Source organism: Plasmodium knowlesi (assembly GCF_000006355.2).
Source record: "Plasmodium knowlesi strain H genome assembly, chromosome: 8".
Classification (NCBI taxonomy): Eukaryota; Apicomplexa; class Aconoidasida; order Haemosporida; family Plasmodiidae; genus Plasmodium; species Plasmodium knowlesi.
Genome location: NC_011909.2, coordinates 605,496 through 630,976, shown reverse-complemented (window position 1 = coordinate 630,976; position 25,481 = coordinate 605,496). Strand labels below are relative to the sequence as shown.

General features: G+C 35.9%; 5 protein-coding genes across 5 annotated transcripts; 2 read left to right on the top strand and 3 right to left on the bottom strand.

The window, feature by feature from the left end:
* Positions 1-793: 793 nt before the first annotated feature.
* On the top strand, positions 794-6,580 carry PKNH_0814200 (SICAvar, type II (fragment); the record flags this gene model as incomplete). The annotated part of the gene is made up of 5 exons (XM_039113978.1): positions 794-1,471; positions 2,109-2,828; positions 4,080-4,751; positions 5,156-5,824; positions 6,152-6,580. Coding segments are annotated over 5 exons (3,168 nt in total), but the record flags the coding sequence as incomplete, so codon positions are not given.
* A 735-nt stretch (positions 6,581-7,315) lies between these two features.
* Positions 7,316-9,994, bottom strand: PKNH_0814100 (male gamete fusion factor HAP2, putative; the record flags this gene model as incomplete). Its single annotated transcript, XM_002258745.1, has 2 exons — positions 7,316-9,688; positions 9,788-9,994. The coding sequence occupies 2 exons, from the start codon at positions 9,992-9,994 to the stop codon at positions 7,316-7,318; spliced, it is 2,580 nt and encodes an 859-aa protein (XP_002258781.1).
* A 2,023-nt stretch (positions 9,995-12,017) lies between these two features.
* On the bottom strand, positions 12,018-16,523 carry PKNH_0814000 (merozoite surface protein MSA180, putative; the record flags this gene model as incomplete). The annotated part of the gene is made up of 1 exon (XM_002258744.1): positions 12,018-16,523. One exon carries the CDS (start codon positions 16,521-16,523, stop codon positions 12,018-12,020), a length of 4,506 nt encoding a protein of 1,501 aa, XP_002258780.1.
* A 2,442-nt stretch (positions 16,524-18,965) lies between these two features.
* On the bottom strand, positions 18,966-22,505 carry PKNH_0813900 (SICAvar, type II; the record flags this gene model as incomplete). The annotated part of the gene is made up of 3 exons (XM_002258743.2): positions 18,966-20,822; positions 20,920-22,296; positions 22,431-22,505. 3 exons carry the CDS (start codon positions 22,503-22,505, stop codon positions 18,966-18,968), a joined length of 3,309 nt encoding a protein of 1,102 aa, XP_002258779.2.
* A 651-nt stretch (positions 22,506-23,156) lies between these two features.
* Positions 23,157-25,149, top strand: PKNH_0813800 (GDP-L-fucose synthase, putative; the record flags this gene model as incomplete). The annotated part of the gene is made up of 7 exons (XM_002258742.2): positions 23,157-23,504; positions 23,831-24,113; positions 24,275-24,451; positions 24,544-24,608; positions 24,736-24,771; positions 24,872-24,938; positions 25,094-25,149. 7 exons carry the CDS (start codon positions 23,157-23,159, stop codon positions 25,147-25,149), a joined length of 1,032 nt encoding a protein of 343 aa, XP_002258778.2.
* Between the last annotated feature and the right edge of the window lie 332 nt (positions 25,150-25,481).

Genomic DNA, 25,481 nt, shown 5'->3' with positions numbered 1-25,481 from the left:
ATGTTAGAATAAGGTTGTTGGGGTGTTAGAATAAGGTTGTATGGGTGCTAGAATAAGGTGGTAAGGGTGTTAGAATAAGGTGGTATTGGTGTTACAATAGCGCTGTAGTGATGTTAGAATAAGGTTGTTGGGGTGTTAGAATAAGGTTGTATGGGTGCTAGAATAAGGTGGTAAGGGTGTCAGAATAAGGTGGTAAGGGTGTTAGAATAAGGTGGTAAGGGTGTTAGAATAAGGTGGTAAAGGTGTTACAATATGGTTGTAGGGGAGTCAGAATAGGGTCTTAGGGGTGTCAGAATAGGGTCTTAGGGGTATCGGAATAAGGTTGTAGGGGTGTCAGAATAAGGTGGTAAGGGTGTTAGAATAAGGTGGTAAGGGTGTTAGAAAAAGGTGGTAAGGGTGTTAGAATAAGGTGGTAAGGGTGTTAGAATAAGTTTTTAAGGGTATATGAATAAGGTTATAGGGGTGTTCGAATAAGGTTGTTGTGGTATTAGAATAAGGTTGTAGGGGTATTGGAATAAGGTTTCAGGGTATTGGAATAAGGTTCAGGGGTTAGCTTTAGCTACTTTAGGGGGGGGGAAAGGAAAGACTTCTCGCCGACCGGGACCGGATACTACATACTACCCGGATGGCAGAAAACAGGATGGAAAAAGAAAAAAAGAAAAAGAATGTATACTTATACATATACATATACATATATGTATGTACATATACATATGTGTATATGTACATATGCATATGCATTTATGCATATGCATATATATATATATATATATATATTTATTTTTTTTTACAGAAAGAATTTTGGGAAAAGGAGGTCAAGGACCTGTGGACAGAACTGTCCACAGCAATTACAGGAACAAATGCTAATGATACCTCAAATGGATGTGGGACAATGGATGATGTCAGTGCCACTGGCACTGGTGGCAGATCTGCCACCAACCCTGAAAGGAAGGCATGCAATTATTTGCATGCCGGCTTAAAAAAACTGTATGATATGACGACGGGGTCGTCGACCACGTCGACGACGTCGTCGTCAGGCGACGAGAAAATCCTGGATAAGAACCCACTGTTGAAACAAACAGTGGGTTGTTTATTACTTCACGCTTATGCAAAACAAATGAAGAGCGACGCTAAATGTTTAGTGGAATCAGGAATAAAAAAAGCTTTCGAGAAGGCAGGTACTTGCAATAGTGTTGGTTCCAGTCGCACGGAACCTTGTGTTCCGTGCGAATGGAATGAAGAAATCCTTACTACTTGCCAAATTACCTTAAATGGCACAGAACAAACGCCAGTAAAGGAGAAGTTAACACATGTTCAGGAGAAAATTAACACCACCTCATCTTCCACCACTAAGAACAACATAAACCTAACCCCATCTTTATGTGACCAACTCCAATGTGCTGCCCCCAAGTGGTTCGAAAACCAAAACAAACAAGTGCAGAGTGGTGGTGCTACTACTAACAAGACTTGGGTAAGTATTACTATATAACTACATGTACATACACATATATGTGTATACATATATACATATACATGTATGCATATACATGCATACATATGTACACACATGCACATATAGACATGTACATATATATATATACATATATAAACATATGTATATACATATAGACACATATGTATGCATACATACACATATACACATATATACATATACATACGTATACGTATATGTATATGTACATACATATATGTATATGTAAACACATATATATGCATATTTATATATGTATATATATATATATACAAACGTACATATACATACACATATATACATATGTACATACGTATATGTATATGTATACATATATATGTACATATATACATATATATACATATATAGACATATGTACATACGTATATGTATATGTATATATGTACATGTGAATGTATGTTTACATATACATACGTATATGTATATGCATATAGATACATATGTATGTATACATATACATATATGAACATATGTATATACATATAGACACATATGTATGCATACATATACATATATACGTATATGTATATATGCATATGCATTTATGCATATGCATATATATATATATATATATATATCCTTTCTTCTTCTACAGTGTGACTTCTGGAATGATGGCGTCAAAAAATCATTGCAAGCGATGTTCAACGACATCGCCACAGAAGGAAAGAACAACCCAACGTCAATGACTATTGCCCCAACATGTAAAAACTTTGGGGATGGTAATGATGATAGTGTTGAAAGAAAAGCTTGTAATCATATCGCGGCAGGACTACAACACATTAAAGGCATTACAGGTAGTAGTAATGGTGTTGTACAGTCTAATGATCAATACAAGCACCTGCTCGCTCGAGCAGCTGCTTGTATTGCTCTTAACATGTACGCTGATCAAATAAGAGAAAAGTCGAAGGATAAATGCCCCATTGATGAATCTAAAATACAAAGAATGTTTAATTTTTGGAATGCAATTAATAATAATTCGTGCTTGACCTCTGCTAGTCGTGCTAATAATAAAGATTGTTTTGTTTGTAAAAGGCTTCAAGGCTCAGATTTTGCTGATTGCAAACTAAGTGTTTCCAACACTTTGGTTGATACAACATCATCACCACAAAGTGGAACTTGCAATAATGACTCAACTAAAGTGACGATTCAAGTTGACGGTCTCCTCAAGAAGGACGACAAATCCATCCCCGAAGTGAATAAAACATTATCCACCATAAATGAAATGAACACTTTCTGTTCTGAACTCCAATGTGCAGCAAAACAATACCACAAAAATAAGCATAATGGTGGGCAGTTCAAAACGACGCTATCATGGGTAAGTATTGTATGTCGCTTCGGACATAGAAATAACATATATACTTATACATATATACATATATGTATATGTATGTATATATGTATGCATATATATATATGTATATACCTATATGAATATATATGTATATTTATGTATATGTACGTATATGTATATATATTTGTATATATATATGTATATATATGTATATATGTATATATATGAATATATGTATATGTACATATATATGTATACGTATATATATATGTATAATGAAAATGGATGAAAAAAAAGAAAGTGAAATAAAGAAACCAAAATAGAGAAAGGGAATTCAGATTCCGGGTTTAGAAATGACGGTTGTTGTGGTGTTGGAATAAAGGTTGTTTGGGGTGTTGGAATGATGTTGTTGTGGTGTTGGAATGATGTTGTTGGGGTGTTGGAATGATGTTGTTTGGGGTGTTGCAATGATGTTGTTGGGGTGTTGGAATGATGTTGTTGAGATGTTGGAATGATGTTGTTGGGGTGTTGGAATGATGTTGTTTGGGGTGTTGGAATGATGTTGTTTGGGGTGTTGGAATGATGTTGTTTGGGGTGTTGGAATAAGGTGGTACGGGTATTGGAATAAGGTGGTACGGGTATTGGAATAAGGTGGTACGGGTATTGGAATAAGGTGGTACGGGTATTGGAATAAGGTGTTAAGGGTGTTAGAATAAGGTGGTAAGGGTGTTAGAATAAGGTTGTAAGGGTATTATAATAAAGTTGTAAGGGTATAAGAGTAAGGTTTTAAGGGTATGGGAATAAGGTTCCACGGTTTAGGACTTAGGTTTCAGGGTTTAGGAGTAAGGTTCAGGGGTTAGCTTTAGTTACTTTAGGGGGGGGAGAGGAAAGACTCCTCGAATCCACCGACCAATCCAAATCCATCCCCAAAGTGAAGGATACCTTATCCACCATAAATGAAATGAACACTTTCTGTAGTAGAATGCAATGTGCAGCAAAACAATACTACGTGAAAGTCAAAGGCCCTGGTGCAAATAGCACCAATGTGTCTTGGGTAAGCGAATCCATATCAATAATATCGACAACCAATATACATATATAGTCGTATATATGTATATATATATATATGTATATGTATATATGTATATATGTATATATATATGTATATATGTATATATATATGTATATATGTATATGTATATGTATACACATATGTGTATACATATACATATATATTTTTTTTTTATTTCTTTCCCTCTTTTGTTTTATATTTAGGATGAAATAAGTGGTGTCGTTGATGAGCAATTAAAGAAACTTCTAGAAGATATTACGAATGAAGGGAAATGGAATGATGTTTCCACATACTGCGACAAAGTCGGTTTGCTGACCGACAACGACGGAGAAAAAAGAGCAAAGCAAAAAGCTTGTAAGCTTTTTGCTTTAGGTTTAAAACACATTTCTTCAATTACTGAAGACAAGAGCAAGGCTGATGGACCACTTAAAAGAACTATGATGTGCGCAGCACTTAATCTTTATGCTGATCAATTAATAGAAAAATCAACAAAACAATGTCCCTTAGATGATAAGAAATTGGGAGAAGCAATAGATCACGCTTTTGATAATAGTAAAACCATTATGAATGGAGGAACTTCATGCAAAACTGGTAGTGGTACTAATTCTTGTTTTATTTGTCAAAGGCAACATACTTTTCCTCCCTGCCAAATTGGCAAAGACAAAATAGGGGAGAAAATGAACCAACTCATCACAGACGACGACAACAACAAAACCAGCACCACCAACTCCAACACCAACAACACCACCCCTACCATGGACAAAACACTAGAAGAAATAAATAAAATCGAAACTTTCTGTACTCAAGTCCAATGTGCTATCAAACAAAAACTTAGGAGAAAAAATAAACTTTCAAATGGAACAGAACCATCTTGGGTAATGGCAGTATACATCTTTACATATATATACATACACATATATATGCATGTATATATCTACATATATGTATTTATGTATATGTATATATATGTATAAATGTATAGATGTATATATATGTATATATATATATATTTATATATGTATATATGTATATATGTATATGTATATGTATGTATATATGTATGTATATATATGTATATATGTATATATATGTATATATGTATATATATGTATATATGTATATATATATGTATATATGTATGTATATATGTATGTATATATATGTATATATGTATATATATGTACATATATATGTATACACATATGTGTATACATATGTGTATACATACATATATATTTCTTTTTTTCTTTTCTTCCTTCACTTCTTCTTTAATGATCAGAAAAACATAGAAGAAGACGCCACGAAGGAATTAAAAGAACTTCTAGAATATATGTCGCAGTCTAAAAATCAGGAGAAAGTTAACCAATACTGCAAAGACAACGAAGATAAATGGAATAAAATTGGCCATAAGGAAGGCAGAACAAATAAAGCAGCTTGTTTGCTTTTTGCTTCAGGGTTAAAACACATTTATACTCATGATAATGGCCGTGTTAACGGCCGTGTTGACGGCCGTGTTAATGGCCCATCGTTTGGACAAACGATGGGTTGTTTATTTCTTAAAGAGTATGCAAAACAATTGCAAACAATGGCAAATGAGAAGAAAAAAGGACATAGTTGGGTACATCCTCTTTGTGACATAGAGGATGGTATAACATATGCTTTTGGTAAAAGTGGTGACATTATGAATGCACCATCCCAATGCAACAAGGATGTTCCTAATTCCTGTTTTGAATGCAAATGGGACAAAAACGATTATGATAATTGCTCTATTGGCACTGAAGAAGTAAATTCCAAAGTTAAACCACTACTCCAATCAAACGAAAACCATATGCAACAAACTTTAGAGAATACAGTCTGTCCCATCCTTCTTACGGATCTCCTTACCCCTTTTCTTCCTTTGGCTCCTGTCTCTATTGGTCTCTCTGCTATGGCTTATTACCTTTGGAAGGTAAGATAAAAAAGAAAAAAAAAAAAAATTAAAAGAAAAAGATAAAAGAAAAAAAAAATTAATAAAAAAAAAAAAAAAAAATTTTCATGGACAAAATTAATGTTTAAAAGGAAAAAAAAAAATTTTAATGGGAAAAAAATTTTTTTTCATGGTTAAAAGGAAAAAAAAAAATTTTAATGGGAAAAAAATTTTTTTTCATGGTTAAAAGGAAAAAAAAAAATTTTTTAATGGTTAAAATAAAATAAAATAAATGTGTAAAAAAAAATTTTCATAATCTTCTTAACAAAAATATTCTCTCATTTTTTTTTTTTTTTTTTTTTTTTGTAGTATTTTGGTCCTCTTGGTAAAGGGGGACCACGTTTCAGAAGATCTCCTACTGAAATTCCTGGTCCATCAGTACAGGAACAAGTCCACGATCATGTGGATGAAGCTGGTCCACATGAATATCGATTGGTTAAAGAACGAAAACCTCGTTCTGCTCCAACGAGAACAAAACGTTCTGGTCCCGTGAATCGCCGCACGATTATTGAAATTCATTTTGAAGTGTTGGATGAATGTCAAAAAGGGGACACACAATTTAACCAGAAGGATTTTCTGGAACTTTTGGTTGAAGAATTCATGGGATCGGAATTTATGGAAGTAGAACAGTTTCCTAAGGAAAATGTTCTTATGGAAGGTGTTCCTATGGAAAGTGTTCCAATGGAACTTGTTCCTATAGAAGAGGTTCCAAGTTTAGGTTCCGGGTTACTGGTTTAAGGTTCAGTGTTTAGGGTTAACGGTTTAGGTTTCAGGGTTTAGGGTTCAGTGTTTAGGGTTTCGGGTTTAAGGTTTAGGGTTCACAGTTTAGTGTTCACGGTTTAGGGTTCAGGGTTTATGATTTAGGGGTGGAGTAAATATGTGATAAGGAGAATATTGGTTTAACACCTCTTTGTCTTTCTTTTTTTTTTATGTGATATACACATATAATTAGTTACGATATTTGTTTTACTTTTTTAATTTTTTTTCACTTCTTTTATTATTTTTTTTTTATCCTCATTTTTGTAATGTTTGAGAGTGCTCATATGTTCAATGTATAATGAATATGAGATCATAAAGAGGAAAAAAAAAAAAGAAAAAATAAAATGAAATGTATGCCTCCTAAAAAAAAAAGAAAGGACCCAAGCGGAGGTCCTTACATGTTGAACATACAAAAGGAGGATGCGCCTTTTATAACATTAGAAGAATAATAAAGACAAAATAACGAATTGATAAAATGATTGGATTAAGTTCGAAAAAAGGCAAGAACAAAATATGGCTCCAAATTTTGATTCCCCCAAGGAAGAGCCAAATCGCAAAGATGGGAATTCTAAATGCGGTTTTTATTTTTATTTTTTTTTTTTTTCACTCTTCTGAGTAAGCTATCTGGAGTAGGTGTGCCCCGTTGTTCCACCTGGGGGATGCTTAAAATGGTCGCCTGGAAGTTCAACCTAACTTACGCATACTTTTCTCCTTTTAAACTTTAAAGGTACCCCTTGCATGTCCGTAGGGGGGAGCGCGCGCAGCACGATTAGGAGATCTATCCGATTGACTTAAGTCTATTGAACTAGCAGATTGCGATGAATACATTACATTTCCCTCTGAAGAGGAACCGCAATGTTGGTTAAAATCGGTGTGGGAGTGTGCCCCTGGCATGGTCCTGTTACCCATTTTGCCAAATTTTTTTTTTTTTTTTTTTCTCCTCCCTTCTTTATATCCCCCACTTTTTGTTGACTTGTTCACACGGAAAGAGCCATTTGCGTCACCGCTTTTCTGACACATGGAAGAGACACTGCTCGTTTCAATTATGGAAGAGGAGGATGAGGAGGCGGTCCCTTTTGCCTTCTTTCTGCATTCGCTTTTTTTCCTGTGGATGTTTAGGCGATCATTGATACCCCTCACGTTGATGCCTTGTACGGCCACTAAAAGTGAGTGGTATATTCTAAGGGCTAAGGATAGACACAGGAAGAAGAATTTGATAAAAAATGGTAAGAGCGGAATTAAGGCAGGTGCGAGGATAACCAAAATGGCAATTATGGCAAATTTCCTGATGACATTTCTGATTCGATTTGTATAATAATTAACACATTTTTGAATGTTAAATAGGTAGCAGAAAACCTCAAGGTTACACTTGCATATATCGCTATCAGAATTTTCAGCAGGTTCTGGTTCGCCGTCATGTTGGATTATAGTGGGTTCGACTGGTACTTGCGGCAATATTGTGTCTACCACGTGCACAGTCTCTTTTGAAGTTAAAAGGAAGTCTTCCTTGGAGCACTCTCTTCCATTCGAATCACGAAGAATTGCCTTACACATGGTTTGTATTTCTTTGTTTATTAAAAATTTGATAATAAAATAAAAGGCATAATTCTTGTTAGCATCAATGAATGCTCTTACAGGACTGATAGGACCAAGGTGAGTAGCTAGATTCCCGCTGTCCTTATCTGTGCAAATCACATGGCAAGAAAAGTTTGAGCCCACATTCGTGCTGTTGTTCCAAGTATGCACAATTAAAACACAATCCTTGGACTCTGACTGATTAGATGAACAATCTTTGGGAGTAGTAATATGAGTAATGGTGGCAGTGGAAATTGGCCTAATTTCGTACACCTCCAGTGCACTCGTTTCGAATTTAATCTCTACAGAGTGATTTCCATTAAATTTATATTCAATGAACTGTGTGTGTGCAGCTGTCTGTTCGTTGTAAAATACTTTATTATCTAAATCGTTGACATCAACTTTTTTATGATTATTGTTAATTTTGTCTTTCAAATAGTCAGGCAAAGCGGATGATTTGTATATCCTTGTCTGTGGTTCTGATGCATATACATTTTTAATTTTATATTTTGAAGCCCCATCTGAATCCATAGCTGCTTTGTGCGCATCATAATATCTTTGAAGGTTTACAGAAATACAATGTCCGGGGGGGACAGCACAGAAGTTTCCATTAGCTACTCTCCATTTATTTAGAGACACGCCAAACTTATCACATGTTTTGCCACTCAAATCGAAAAGATACTTAGGCATCATGAGAGCTTTTCTCAGACAAGGATGAATTACGTTACATATTCCATGATAATTGCATCCTTTCAGAAGAAGGGAATTTTCTTGTAACCCACAATTCCTAGTAACATCGCTAGCTAAAACGTCTATGTCGTTTATAGGGGAAGAAGGGATGAGAATATAATCATTCGATAAATTGACTAACGTGTTTTTCCCATGGAATTCACTCCTTAGAAGTAACCACAAGTCGAAATAATCATCCCTAATTTCAGTTATCGAATCATTCAGTTCATATTTCTTTTCCTTTGTAACTAAATCATACGTTTTATTTAAAACACTGCTGACGTCATCATAAGAATATTCCTGCACAGTTATATCAACTTGGGTATTAAATATTGGCGGATAATCTATATCATACACAGCATAGTAAGAGAAGTCCATGATGGCACAATGTCTACTGTAAACGTTTGCCGATTCAGAAAAAAACATGTTGAAATAAATGCACTTTAATTTTGATCTCTTTATATCTTTATTATCCTTGAAGAGGTTGTATGATTGGCATGAACACGATTCCCCCTTTATGTACTCAAGAAAATGAGGTGGGAAATCTCCATCTGGGGTATTTATTTCTTCTATCCTGCGCACGTTGCATGAGGATGTATACTTCTTAATCTCCCTCTCTGAGTACCTTTTAAACTTTTGATGATTAAACACATCCACAACTTCTGTATATTTGAAGGGAATGTCTTTCATATATTTGAGGTAATACAAAATGGTAACGTAATCTCTTCGAATAGTTAAGAAGTATCCTTTTCCATCCGGCCTTAGTACCTTCAGTCGTAATACCTACAATAAAAATGGGGGAAGGGGGTGGACCCAGGCGATAATACACACGTAGGCGCTTCTTCTGAATGCGCTTCCGTTGTGCGCGCTTCTTATACTCACCGAGTTGTTCGAAACGTCTAATTCCCCAAACGCAACCATTCTACATGTTGAATCATCCGACGAAGATGTGCACACTTTCTTCTTAGCAAATGAGTGTGCCACCTGGATGAACGACGAAATTCTGCCTCCGTCCTTTCGTTTATAACCTCCAAAAATTGCGCAACACAGGAGGAGGACGAAAGATTGGAGCGTCCACTTGGGTTTCATTTTGGGCGAGCTCTCCTTTTCCTTCTTTACATAGTTTTACGTTTTGTCATGAGGGAGAAGGGGAAATTCACTGTTTGCGCGTGCCCATGTGGATATATCTATCTGCATATATGTCTCAACGCGCGTAAAGAATGCGGACACCTCCGTCGCCTCACCTCATGACCTTCATACACTCACGATTTGTGCGTCTATATCTTTCCCCCAAACTGTAGCATAATATAGCGCTTCGTAAGGGCGTCCATTGGTCAGCATTATTTCCAACTATTCATCACAATTTTTTTTTAAAAAGATTTTCCATTGCTTTATCCCATTTCTGGTATAATTCTTCCCACTAATTTGACTCCGTCCCGTTGTCTTCCCTTTGTATTTTCTCCAAGGAGGGAATTTGTACCCTTGCACATCTACACGCAGCTTAAAAATGTCTCACCCCAGGTTCATTTTCTGCGTTTTTTTTTTTTTTTTCGAAAATCGGTATGCCATAAAATTAGTAATAGACACGATGTGGTGATGCAAAATGATGACTACTGGTAAGGCTAAGTATGCTCCTTCTATTGACAGTTATAGTTTTTCCGCGAAGGTCCTTTTTCTTTTCTTTTTTCTCTACGTATCGAAACTTTTTTTCAAATTTATTTCCTTATCTTTTTTTTTTGTTATTATTCAGCCCACATGTCTCAACATGTTCTATCGAGGGACAAAAGGAAATTGCTTAATTTTACTCCCCCCCCTAAGCTAAAAAAGAGTTATACATTTTATGCACTTTAGGAATAAATATATATATATATATATATTTTTTTTTTTTCCTTTTTGGTAGGGGAAAGCTTCTACTTAAAACACTTTTCTAACATTGCACACATGCTGCATTGAGGGGAGGAAATCAAAGGTGTGAGGCAAAAAAAGATGAGCCCCCTCAATTGAAGCTCTTCACCATTTTTGTTGTGTGTTCAAATGGTTAGTGTTACTGTTCAGTCGAGTAAAAAGAAAAAAAAAGCATCTTGTAGACGCGTGGAAACTATAATTTATTCCAATTCAAAGGATCATAGCGCGGGTAAAAATCGACATGACGCACAATATTGCAAGAATTACCCCCGTGAAGTGCCTCCATATTAAGTTGGTTAAACATCGTCCTAGTGAAATGCCTGGTTCTGAGTCGAGCGAATGGCGCATGAGCGCCACTGTTTAATGGGGACGAAGCAGAGGAGTTGTCGCATTTATTTCCATGCGTCCGTTTGTTATATTTCCCCACTAAGTTTTTGGTTATTTTTCCTTTTGTTTAATGATCTGCGCGTGGGGCACATGATAACGTCGAGAGAAATGATGTGGAACACATCAAAGTTAAGCAATAAATCATATTACTTTTGAAGGAAAATGCGCAATGAAAATCTGCATGCAACAAGGTACTTCGCGACCATACTTCCATGCGTCTGCACGTGTAGGTACTAGTGAGTATGCCCATGCTTGTGCGTATTAGAGGAATCGGTAAAAAAGAAAAAAAAAAAAAAAAAAAAAAAAAAAAGGCATATACTTTATCACGTGTTAATTATAGATGTCGGTTTGTACGAGTGTGTGTACATAAGTGTACGTGCACGCATCTACGCTGCTAGAAAGAACGACAAAATGCATCTGCTCACTGTATGATCAACGGCGCAAGGATATAAGTCACATCCGCTGTGATTCTACCAATTTGGCTTATGCCAGAAAGTGACTTGCACGCTGTTTGCAAGGGTGGTCATGGTCCGACTGGACACGGTATCCATTTGCCGCACTTTATCTCATCACTCATCTGCGTTTATCCCCCACTTGTATCTCACTCCCCCCATGGGGGGTCTGCCTTATCTTCCCTTTTTTTTTTTGCAAAAGGAATTTTTAAGCGTTCGCCTTCACCCTATATCATATTGATGCCATACAGTTTGAAGGAGTGCGCGTGGTTGTGACGCTTTGTTATTAAAGGTTGCCCGTCATGGTAGACGGGCGGGTTGTCTTGTTAAGTAGCCATTTTCTAGCCAACTAATCAGAACAGAAAAAGTCACGCTTCCTCGTTGATGTGGTTTTCATTCGGAGCGTAATTAAAGAAGAGATAGTTCACCCCCTCATCCAAAATTATGAAGGCGTTTATGGGAATGAACCTTCCCTTGTAGGAAAAGAATTGCTGAGTAGCCCTAATGTCTAAAATAATCTCTAACAAGCTATGCAAGAAGGAAATATTCAGAACGTTAATAGAGGTCGTAATTATAATATTAGTCATGGATGGATTATCATTATAAATGATTAATTTGTATTCCTTGGGTTCAGCCAAATTCTCACCCAATTTGGGGCTTAATTCTACATGGTGCTGTACAATGTTGTTGCTAATTTTTCTGTACTCATAATACATGTATTTATCTATAGCGCTTCTGGAAAATTTTGTGATGAATTCATTTTGTGCTATTTTTAATTTGTAACTATTTAAATCTTTTGAAGGCTGCTTGTACAAGATGAATCCATATGGCGTCAACCACGTTGCATTCATCATTCGTTCTGTTAACACATCTTCCATGTAAATGAAAAGTGATTCATAAATCTCCTTTTCGTTAAATACAATGTTGTTGTATGGCTGACTATTTAGAATAATATCCTTTTTGGAAGAAAATAAATTGGAAGTAGAAATTATGGATAATTCCTTTGCATATTTATTCTTCTTCGAATATTGTTCATGTGAGAACATAAGGTGTTTTTCTATAAAGTTGACAATGTTTGCTTCGTTTTCTATGTATTTGTCAATTTTTTTATTTTGCTTCATTTCTTCTATCTGGAAAATTTCACACAGATCTTCCACGTACATAATGAGTGAGATTTTTTGCAACAAGAATATGAAGTAATCCATGTCCACTTTGTATATGTTTTTCAAACTGGAGGTGAACTGGAGCACTACAGAGTCCTGGTCTAGATGTTCCTGGAATGTTATTTCTTCTTTGTAATTAATGCTCTTTAAGAATTTATCTATGTAGTTCATATTTTGGCAATACTCGCCCGTTTTCCAAACATGTACATTTTTAAAAAAATAAATTAAATACTTGGCGCTTATCGTTTTTTTCTTCTTATGTAAGTACGTTTTTTCCATTTTGTTCAGCAGTTTAAGGGAGTCCACAGAATGTTCGTCGTTCTCCGTTTCCGCTTGGTCTTCCCCACCGGTCGTAACACCTCCATCAATCTTCTGATTGTCACCTTCGTCGGAGTTCTTCTCAACTGTTTCAGGCGCCTTATTCGCACGAGCGCCCTTCTCCAAGGAGGTGAACTTCAAAATAAATCCGTCCTTTTCCTCCATTTCCTTTTCGTTCAATTTATTTCCCCCATGGTCAAAAAGGTTCATCTGGAGCTTTTTCGCGTTGTAAAAGTCTTCGTGGTTGGGAGGGCTTTTCAACGGAATCAAGTCGCTGTTACCAACGATTCCATGCTTCACGTGGGATTCATCATCCTCGCTGCAATCATCGCTGCTATCATCGCTACATCCACCGATGCATGCATTTTTGTTTTCCTCCTTGGAGTGCTTCTGCACAGACTCCAGCTTGGGCACCACGAAGTGGCCCAACTTGGGGATTCGTTTATTGGTCTTGTCTTCCACATTCATTTTTGAAGAATTATCCGACTGCATAATTTCCAAATCGTGATCGTCTTTGCCTTGATTGCTGTACGTAGGGAAAAACTGGTTTCCTATTCGGTACGAGTTTATGTAAAATATTTTCGACTTCACTTCATCAATGAGCACGCTCTTAACATCTTGGATATTTTTCAGGTTCACGGGGGAAGCGTTGTAGTAGATGTTTAATGCGTCTACGTCCGGGTACGTAAGCTTGTCACCAGTGGCCACACCTGCTTTGTTGCTTCCGTGTTTGCTTAGACCTATTTCATCAACCACCTTTTCTCCAAATCCGCTAGCGAGGTTAGGTGCGCTTTTATCGCTGACGTTAATTACAGGTGCAGTGGTAGATGCGCTGCACGTCCTGAGGGGGGGGAAGTACCTGCTGTTGTGGTAGTAGGCCGTCGTGTAGAGATCCTTACTATCCAAAATGTTCACAAACTTATCTGAAGATATTTTTCCATTCTTTTTAATATCATTCAATTTTTCCTCGAGAAGAATTAAATCCTCCAACAGATAATAAGCGTCGAACTTTTCCAAGTATTCCGAATTATTCGACTGGGTGAAATATCCCTTCATATTGTATTTGTACTGCTGACAGTAGCTGATAATATTGTTGGTGTAAGATTTACAAGGGCAAATAAGAGGTATTGTTTCTTTATTTATATTTAGCAAATCTAGCAAACTTTCAAATTCTATGCCATTAAATTCGTAATTTGAATTAGTCGTAACAATCATACCATTCTTATGGAAGTGGAAAGACATCTTCTCATACAATAGCATGTCATTATTTACTAGTTCTAACACATCTGTGATTCCCATGCAGTATGATGCACACACAGATTGTGTGAATTTCTCAATAAAAATAATCGTCTCTGTTATATTAAATACCTTTAAGAATTCCATCACTTTTAAGAGATCTTCGAAATTTTTTTTTAATGAATGTTCTCTAAAATCGAAAAAATTTAAGAATCCATTTGTTCCATTTTGTCCTACTTTAACGTACATGGTGTCTTTCACCTTTTCTGTTATCTTTTCATCTGGAATGTCTTTCTTTGTTTTCATTTTTCTGCTCTTCATTTCTTTTTTTTTGTATATGGGTCTGTTTTTGTTACTTTGTCCAAGAGTATTTTTATCCTCCTTCAGTTCGCTGTGTTCGCTTTCTTTGGGCTGTACATAGCCTTCCAGTTCTAGAAGTGTATTTACGAAAGTGTTCGCGCCGCTTTCCCCTTCGATATTCTTCTCCATTCCGTTTTCGTCATCCACTTCTTCTTCTTCCTCCTCCTTATCGTCCTTTCCCCCTTTCAGATGCCCCCCCTTCCCAGTTGGCATGCTACTTCCCAACTTGAACATGTAATACGGGTTGTGATACGTATAAGAAAAGTCGATGCCTTTTTTTTCCTTTTCCGCTGGTGCCTTGTCAGTTATTTCCTTATCGTCCACGTTTTGCCCATGAAGTTTTTTATTGTTATGGGCACATTTAGACTTTTTTTTTGTTCCATGGCCTTGGTGAAGTAACTCATTCTGCAGTTGGTCATCTTCGTCATGGTCATCGTGATCGTTGCCATCGTTGTTTTCGTCATTGTTGCAGTTGTTGTCGTGCATCATTTGATATTTTCCCGCCATTTTCTTCCCACACCATCCGCTTTTACATTCCTTTTTGCCTGACCTCTTTTTAATATTTTCGTACATCCCCTTCATTGTGCTTTTGTATCCATGGTATGACCCTTCCTGTAGCGCCTCTTTCTGCATTTCCCCCTTTACATGTTGTGGTATCAGCTCATTCTCACCGCCATAGTAAATGTTGTCATCCTTGTGATCCTTTGGGTAGATCTTATCACCTGAATAGACCTCGGCGTATTCGTAGATATCCTTATGAAAGGGAAATGGGGGTTCAACGTATGGGGTGTTTATGTAATTCATGTAGTTCGTGTAGAAATTCACTTTAAATTCACCAGTGGAGTTGTTATTCAGTTTAATATTTTTCATGGCTAGCAAATTTTTGAGCTTCTTTCCTACGTATTTGATTTTCTGTTTCTCTTCCTCATCGTCATGGTCGTTATGGTCGTTATGGTCGTCATGGTCGTTATGGTCGTTATGGTCGTTATGGTCGTCATGGTCGTTATGGTCGTCATGGTCGTTATGGTCGTCATGGTCGTTATGGTCGTCATGGTCGTTATGGTTGTCATGGTTGGCATGATCCTGTTCTTCGTATTCGTAGTCCTCATCGTGATGGTAATGATCGTCCTGATACTTCTGCGCATCGTACTCTTCACCATTTTCATAATCCATATCATCTGGGTCCTCTTTATTGCCACCATAGTGGTAGTGATCAGCATATTCAGGCATCTCCTCGTACTCTTGGCTTTCTTCATAGTGAGCGGGTCCTTTAATATTCTCGGCGTAATTATCAGAGACATGATCCTTCTCTTCAGCATCCACTCCATGCATCTCCGTTTCATCATATTTGGGATGCACCAAATTACTGTGTACGATTAAATTAATCAAATTGAGTCCCTTTTCGTAAAGACTGTCAAAATGTTTCTGGAGGTTTTCCTTGCTGAGGGAATCTACGTCTACGTACACATCATTTAAAACCCCAGAGAGGTGTAAAACCCTTTTGTCCTTATCACTGAAAGTTACATAAATCTGAAAAAATTTTAAAAACTGATCCAAAAATTTGTCAAACTTGTCTGTATCTGTGGGCTGTAAAGTCATATTTTTTATATTTTCCAATGCACCTTTTATGTCGTCTGATTTTTTATTCCCCTTATTATCGATAAAGGTGTTTTTCAGTAGGGCCAGCAGGGTAGCCCTTTTATTTTTGTCATCATCGATTGTTAATGCATTTTGCCCAGGGAGAAGGAAAAAAAAGAATAAAATGGAGAGTGAAAAAAGGAAAGTTATGCGTGACATGATCACTATTGATTTATAAACGAGAGTGTGAAATGTGCAGGTGAAAAGTGCAACGAAGCCGTAAAGACGTAAATATTGTCAATTTATTTTGCAGCTATATCTTTTCCCTTCTTTTGTGCCCATTATGGGTTCGTACATTCGGAAAAATGGTTAGCTGAGCTATGCTTGGTTTATTTTGTTGTAATTCGCTGTTTAGCATTTCACTTGGGAACATTTCTCAAGTGTATTTCCGTCCTTTCACCTTCGGTTCCACTTTATTGGAACGAAAATTTGCAAAATTGCGCGTAGCCACCTGAAAAGAATTTTACCTGGGAAGAATTCAACTTAAAAATGTTGACCCTTTCACATTAGACTAGGGAGAAGGAATTGCTTTTAGATTTTTATTAGTAGGAAATTAGAGAAAAAAAAAAAAGCAATAAGGAAATAAGAAAATACAGTGTGCTGATCCGAGATAAAAAAAATTTTTTTTTTTTTTCTCGTGTGTTGATGTGAGATTTGATCTGCCATTTGGACCGCCATTTGATTTGCGTTTATTTGTGCCCCTTTTTTTTTGGCATCGTCCTGAGCTTGGTTGGTAGGTGTGTGAGATCACTTACTAACCATTGGGGAGGAAGTAAACTCCGCAAAAGGAAATTTCTTTATCTCCCTTTTGGTTGGGCCAAGCAGCAAGTTGAACGGAAAAGAAATTAGCAAAATGAGCAGGGTGAACAGGTGAAACAGAATGAATTAACTAGCATGTATCAATTTATTACACCCGAGATAAAGCGTAATTTGCAAATACCATGGCGCGCAAGGAGCTAAATTGCGTACACTAATTGAGCGCACTAATTTCTCACACTTTTATTTCTTTCCATTTCATACGAAATGTGTAAATCTGCCAGGTAGCGTATTTCATTTTCCTGTTCCTGTTTTCTTTACCTTTTTTGCTTGTCAGAATTTGTCCTTTTTGGTGTAAATGTGAAGAAGGGGTTGATAAACCAATCCAGTTCATTTCAGGCTTTTTTCTTTTTTTTACACATTAAACGTGAAGTGAAAAAAAAATTACTTTTTCAAAGTGGAAAATATGTAGCAGTCGAGCCAAAATGGGAGGCACAAAAAAAAAAAAAAACGATCAGCCATTCCAACGAGTATACATTTTTCTTTTTTTTAAAGAAGTTAATATTTGGGAAAAAGATACTATGCTGAATAAGTTGGCGCATGAGTAGCCAAAAATATATGAAGCATGAAAAAGAGGGGCCATTTTAACTGTTCCAAGTTTATCAAATTTAAAGTATATTAAGGTATACCTTTGGCGAAATTTTCTTTCTTTTGTGATATGGATCCTTCTAAGGTGGAAAGTCCAAGAGGAGGTTACTAGCTTTTTTTTTTTTTTTTTTTTTTGATGTGCAACAGATTTCTGTTGTTTCCTTCTGTAGTTGGAAAATTCTTTTTGTATTTTATAAAATTAATATTTTCTATTTTGTCCAACAAATATATTATTTATTTAAAATGAAATTTAAAGTACGTAAAGAAAAAAAAAAATATATTGAATAAAAAAAAAGTATTTTTTTTTTCAATATTTTGTATATTAAAAGAAACGGAATAATATAAAATTAAAACAATTTATATGTACCCATAGTTTCTTAAAAGAATTAGGGCATATATCATAGTATATAAAAATAGCAGAATTCAGTTTTTAAATTTATTTACACTGAACAACAACAAAAAGAAGGATATGCAATAGTGCATTTATCACTAATATAAAAATGTACTAAGACAAATATAGTTGAATGATGCATATTACTCAGAATGATTTTTCTTCCTTTAGGGTGCAAATCATATTTTGAAGAAGACGATGGAAGAATAAATTTTTACTTTAAAAATAAAATTCAAACATTTATAAATTCACATTATACTTCATTCTGCCACATATCTTCTTCCATAAAAAAAAATATTTGCTTCAATTCCTTAAATGTAGTTTTAAAAAAAGGTGTATGAATATGTCTTCTATTAAAGTATGAATCCTCGAATCCATATTCATCTAATATTGAATTTCTTCATACTGTATATAGTGATGTAATCGTTTATATAATTGCACATGAGCAATTTTCGCGGAAGGTCTTATTATCCTCTATATTTGGAAAGGAATAATATGTGACCACTAAATAGGGAAAAGGTCAATTGAGACCAGTGGAATTTTCCTCCAAGTAAATAAAATATTTCACGGGATGTCTGTTGCCCCTTCTCTGGCAACACCTATAACGACGATAGGAACATCCATTACGCAACATCTGTTATGACAAGAACCGTTGTTATGTGACCCGTTATGACTACATCACCACCAAATATTTACAGTCGCTTAGGATAACACAAGCACACCATATGATAGGATCAGATATCAGAATATGAACACCCTCCACAAAAGCATCTGCCACGATAACAACATATAACACTTTTACTTCCTCAAGGGTTTCGCAATAAATTATCCAAATATATTTCCTTCCCATGAAGGTTATCCTCCACTTCACACTGCTCTATTACCAAAGCAAGGATAAGCATCCATAATTTTGCTATGGATTGCTTTTTCCTATAGGATTGTTGATGTAGTTCTGGATTCTTCACTACATCCACTTTGGAAGATGGAGTGTTCTCAGTAGCCTTTTCCACTTCGAACACTTCTTTCACTTTTAACACCTTTTCTGGCGCTAACATTTTTTCTGGTTCTAACACTTCTCTCACCTTTAACACATTTCGTGGTTCTAACATTTTTTCTGGTTCTAACACTTCTCTCACCTTTAACACATTTTGTGGTTCTAACATATTTTCTGTTTCTAACACATTTTCTCGTCGTAACACATTTTTTCGTCCTAACACATCCTCCACTCCTAAAGGATGCTCCACATCGAACACTTCTCTCACCTTTAACACATTTTGTGGTTCTAACATATTTTCCGATTCTAACACATTTTCTCGTTGTAACATATTTTTTCGTCCTAACACATCCTCCACTCCTAAAGGATGCTCCACATCGAACACTTCTCGCACTTTTAACACATTTTGTGGTTCTAACATATTTTCTGTTTCTAACACATTTTCTCGTCGTAACACATTTTTTCGTCCTAACGCATCCTCCACTCCTAAGGGATGCTCCACATCGAACACTTCTCTCACCTTTAACACATTTTGTGGTTCTAACATATTTTCTGTTTCTAACACATTTTCTCGTCGTAACACATTTTCTCGTCCTAACACATTCTCCACTCCTAAGGGATGCTCCACATCGAACACTTCTCGCACTTTTAAAATATTTTGTGGTTCTAACATATTTTCCGATTCTAACACATTTTCTCGTCGTAACACATTTTTTCGTCCTAACACATCCTCCACTCCTAAGGGATGCTCCACCTCGAACACTTCTTTCACCTTTAACACATTTTCCGGCCATAGGTCATCTTCTATTCCTGACACATTTTTTGGTTCTAACCGTTTGTTCACACCTAACACATTTTTTAGCCCTAAGCCATTTTTCACCGGGAACGCATTTTTTGGCTTTAACGAATTTTGAGCTTGCACCATTTGGTTACCTTGTTCTACTACTAATTCGTTTAGTACTTTATCCAGATTGCTCAATAGATTTTTGAACCAATCTCTTTCACTGTTTAATTCCATAAGATCATGTTGTTTTGCGATCCACTGTTTCCACAAATTTTTCTTCCTTCCTAGGAATGAAACATCACTATCATCCCTTAATGGGCTCTCATCAGAAACCTGCATCTTCAAATGTTCCTTCAGGTACTCTTTCCAATATGATTTGATTTCATGGAACCAAGGTTCTCTTTTAATTTCTTCTAACAGATTTTTATTTTTTTCAATCCAATTGATCCAATATTGTACTGAATTTGATGACTCTGAGGGAAAGCTATCTTCAGAAGCAGAAACCCTGAACCCTAAACCTGAACTCCGAGTTTGTTCCTTAGGGACATAGTCACTGGGAATTTTTTCATTTTTCATATATTCCTCCACAATGATCCGTAAGAATTCATTTTTCATTAAATCGGCGTCCCCTTTTTGACATTCGTCTAAAACTTCCAGATGAATTTGAATAATGCTTTTTTTATACAATTTTTTATGCATAGGTTTCCTATGTGTAGGAAGGCGCCTTCTAATCATATGGTACGAATAGGGCATGTAGGATATCGTTAGATCCTCCTGTTCTATAGGGTCAATGATTTGTTCCTCTGGAGGAGGAGGATCAGCAGATGTTGTTATCTGTTCTATGTCTTCGTACCGCCGTCTTCTTCGAATAAGGAATCCAAAATACTGCACAGAAAGGAGAGAGAGATATTATAGAAGAATTATAATAGTCACTATGGCAGAAGGACAATAAAGACATCACTTATATAAGCTGTATCCATACCTTCCAAAGGAAGAAAGTAATGATAATGATGGCGGTGATTAATACAGGGATTAATGGAATGTATGGAAGGAAAGGATCAATGAAATTAATATCTTTATTAAATACATTCTTTTCTTCCGGTTTTGCTGGAGGTAGACTCTTCGATGTCTGAATATATACTGTATTTTTGGGTTGTACCGTTGCCTCCGTTGACAAGCTGCCGCCTGCTGATGCAATCGCTGGTGCTGGAACTGATATGATTGAATTTCTTTTATCCACAGATTCTACTACTTGGACCGGAGAATTTTCTGCACCATTTTGATTATTTAATTCAACCGTAAGTTCGGTTTTAGTATCACCACCAGTGTTTTTGTCATCATGAACACCCACAGTTGTATGAGCAGGATCACCACTCTCAGGATTAATTGCAGCACTTGAAACACCTTGTACAACACCACCAGGACCTACTCCTACGCCCGGAGTTTTTGCAGCTTGACTCTCAGTAGCGCCATCCTCGGCGTCCGGGGCACCTGCTTTGTCTAGGTCACTGCTTCCATTCGCCTTCTTCTGTTCCTCCTCCTCCTTCTTCTTTTTAGCTTCATCCTCCCATTTTTTCCACAGTTCTCTTAAGGTTCCCATTATCGTCTGAAATATATTTTGCTCCCCTGACCCCCCTGCTGCGTTCATTTTCCTCAGCAATTCATCCATATCTTTTTCCTGTAATTCCCCCCTATCTTTAATTATTTCTTGTAAGTCCCCTATATTTTCTCTTGCCTCCGCAAATAATTCCACCAAACTCTGCTTTTCTTCTTCACTCATTCCAATATTTCCCTTACTTAAATCATCACCTTTGGGGCATTTTCCCTGGTCTATTATCTTCTTAATATTTTTCCCTCCCCCTCTATCGTTCATTATTGACTTTTCTATTTCTTTCCAAAAAAAATTTCGCCCCATACTTAAACTTTTGAAATCTATTTTCTCACAGTTCTCATGTTCCTCTTGGAATTTTTTCTCCCTTATGGTTTTGTCTATTCCTTTCTTCACAATTGGGAGCACTTTGCTCATATGGCAATGTGTTCCTAACATTTTTACTATAACTATTTTTCCTAATATACACCTTAAATAATTTTGCACCTCTTTCTCAGCTGCTTCGGTAATCTGTATTTTATCCCATATCCACTTATTTCCCCCCTCGCCCTCCCCCCTCTGTCTCAATCCACCTATCCAGTAGAATAGTCTTACTAATATTTTACATAACTCCCTATTTGTATCATCTTCTAATATATGATGAGCACCTTCCTTCTGACTCTGGCAAAGATTCCCTTCTTCGTCTGTCTTTTCGTCCATATTATCAAACATACTGTCCATCCCTTCTCTTACTCTTTTCAATAAAACCTCCTAAGACGGCAAATTTGGAAAATATAACAACATATGTATATAAGGCTGATTCTATTATACTTCCCCACCATTTCTTCATGTAGATTAATTCATTTATTGCATAACCACTTATGGAATAGTACAACTATTCTTACCGCTTGCATTTTAGCTGCTCCCTCTTTCGCTAACCATTTTTGCATGAATTCTGTAAAATACTTGAATTCCCCCATCTTGACCAGCTCCTACTTCATTCGTTTCTTCCTTTCCTTCTTCCTTTCCTTCTTCCTTTTCTTCCTCCTCTTTTCTTTTTTTCTTCTTTCCCTCTTTTCCTTTCCTTTTTCCTTTTTCCATTCTTCTGTTTAAAAAAAAAAAAATTCTTTTATGATTATATTATATATTTTCCATATTTTCCAAAAAAAAAATTATAGACGGAAATATGCTAGATCAATATTGTCTTTTATTTTTTCCTAAAAACATTAACTCATGTAAATTCATCAAAATTTTCTGCAAAAAAAAAAAAAAAAAAAAAAAAGGACCTTAAAAAATTCGCCCCCCAAAAATGCTCATCATCATAATTCCTTCATACATGCCCTATATTATCGGAAAAAAAAAAAAAAAAAAAAAAACGCTATAGTAACTTCACACCGTAAGGTACCGCAACACACAATTAAAAAGAACTCATTATCCTGACACAAAACTAGTGTTTCCTCTTGTCACAATATTTTCCACGTGTTATTCTTCTAGCATTTTTATAAGGTCATATTCCTTCTTGTCAATTCCTATGTAACTTCTTGGAATTTACTTTCCATCATTGGAAGGAGTTACGCGTAATAAAGTATATACTTTTTTTTTTTTTTTTTTTTTTTTATTTCCATAATACGATGACAAGGGTTTGTCTGGTGACTGGGGGAACCGGTCTACTAGGAAATAGTTTAAGGGAAGTAATAAAAAAGGAATGTCCCAACTTTGTAGAAAATGAAAATGAGATAACTGTAAATTCAGGGGATAACAATGCTATTAAGAAATATATTTTCTTAAGTTCGAAGATGTGTGATTTAAAAAATTTTGATGAAGCTCAAGAATTTTTCGAAAAAAACGAAATTACAGACATCGTGCATTTTGCGGCATGTGTAGGTGGTCTGTACGCGAATAAAAACAACAACCTGCAATTTCTGGTGGACAACTTGGAAATTAATTTAAACGTGGTTAAACTCTGTCACAGGCATTCGGTACGGAGGCGGAAAAGGGAAAGTGTCATATATCAGTTTGCTCATGCTGTTATATGTACCTATGTATATATACACACGTGAATGGAGCAAACCGCTACCTGCTCAAAAGTGGAATCTCCTAAAAATATGTGAAAATTGGCACACACTGCTTAAAGAGGTTGTCTCAAATGGGGAAAAATATGTGTGCACAAAATCGTTGTCTAGTGTAGGAAAAAATATAAAGACTTGGTGAAAGATCAGAACAAAGAATTCCGCACGGAAGCTCCGTCCTTTGAGTAAAATAAAAAAAAAAATAACTCCCTCCTTTTTTTATTCCTATGTTATAGATTACGAGGGGAATATTCACTCTGTCCACTTGTATCTTCCCCGAGAAGTGTACTTTACCTTTATCTGAAGAAGATATACATGAGGGAAGATGCCACCTGAGCAATGAAGGATACAGCATGTCAAAAAGAGTTCTGGAATTGTTGGTCAGATTTTACAGAGAAAAATACAACTACCAATGGATTTGTATAATACCTACAAATGTATACGGCAAATACGACAACTTCAACTTAGCCTATTCCCACGTAGTGCCCTCCATTATTCATAAGATGTATTTGGCAAAAGGTAATTCAAAACTGTTGCTGATTTTGAGGGATGAAGATGGGTGGACATTACGATCCTGCGAAATGGGACATAAGAATATTTTTATGTGTATATGTGAACATATACGCACACATATATATGTTTGTATTTTTTTTTTTTTTCTTTTTTTCCCCCTTCCTTAGTTAATAACACAGACGTGCGGCTGCTGGGCGATGGGACGGCTGTTCGCCAATTTATTTACAACAGAGACATAGCCACCATTTTGCTCTACATCCTTAATACGTACTATTGCAAGCACTTCACGATAGTTAAGGATGAAATTTACAGCGTTATATTATCCACTAATTTACCTTCAAACGGTACGCACATGAAACTGTGCCGAAATATATGCATGTACATATTTGTATAGGATTTTCCCACAATGGTGTTCCTCCGTTCGTTACTTTGACAGAATTGACCGTTAAGGAATTGGCCGAGAAAATTAAACATTTCCTAAAATTCGACAAAGAAATATTGGTTCGTCCGTAAAAAATATATATGTGTATGTACATACATGTATGTATACATACGTATACATATGTATGTATATATATATAACTGCTTAAAATATCCTGAATGAACAAAATTTGAACCTCCTCCTCAGTTCGACGAAACAGCGGATAACGGAATTCATCGGAAGGTTTCAACATAACAACGAATGGGAAATTCCAGAAAAATTGTGTTCTATCTGCTATATGAGTTTATCTTCACAGTGAAAATTTTTTTTTTTTTTTCTTTAGACATCAAGCAACGACAAACTAATGAAAATTTTGGATAACTCCTTCACGTTTACTGGCATGGACAAGGGTTAAATAAAGATGCAAAAAAATAAAGCAGAAATAAAATAAACACTCTGTAACGCTGCTAAGTTTGTAATTGAATCGAACTGAAAGAGCGCGTTATGAGCAGACTCCTTCCTAAATATATATGTAACACATTTAATGCCCAATGTGACATTGCAGGTTTGGAAGAAACTATCGATTGGTTCATTGGCGCGTACGAGAGTATAAGAAGGTGACATTTCGACCATGACATGTTGGCTCGCGCGCCATTCATACACCTGGTGTGTTATTTTTCCAAACCGTTTTACTTAGTCTACTTATCTCTATTACAATTATTTGACAACTAACAAACTCTTGTAGAGTACCCAAATGAAAAAAAAAAAGATGTGCGAAAGGGATTCCACCCCATGCCCATTTGTACTTCCTAAAATTTATTTCGGAGTAGAAAAATAAAAAAAATGTACACATAGAAATGCATACAAACCATCTTAACGGTCCGGTAAATTGGTGCACATAACACTACGAAGCATTTGAAAAAAAAAAAAAAAAAAAAGCTGCGTTGTAGAAT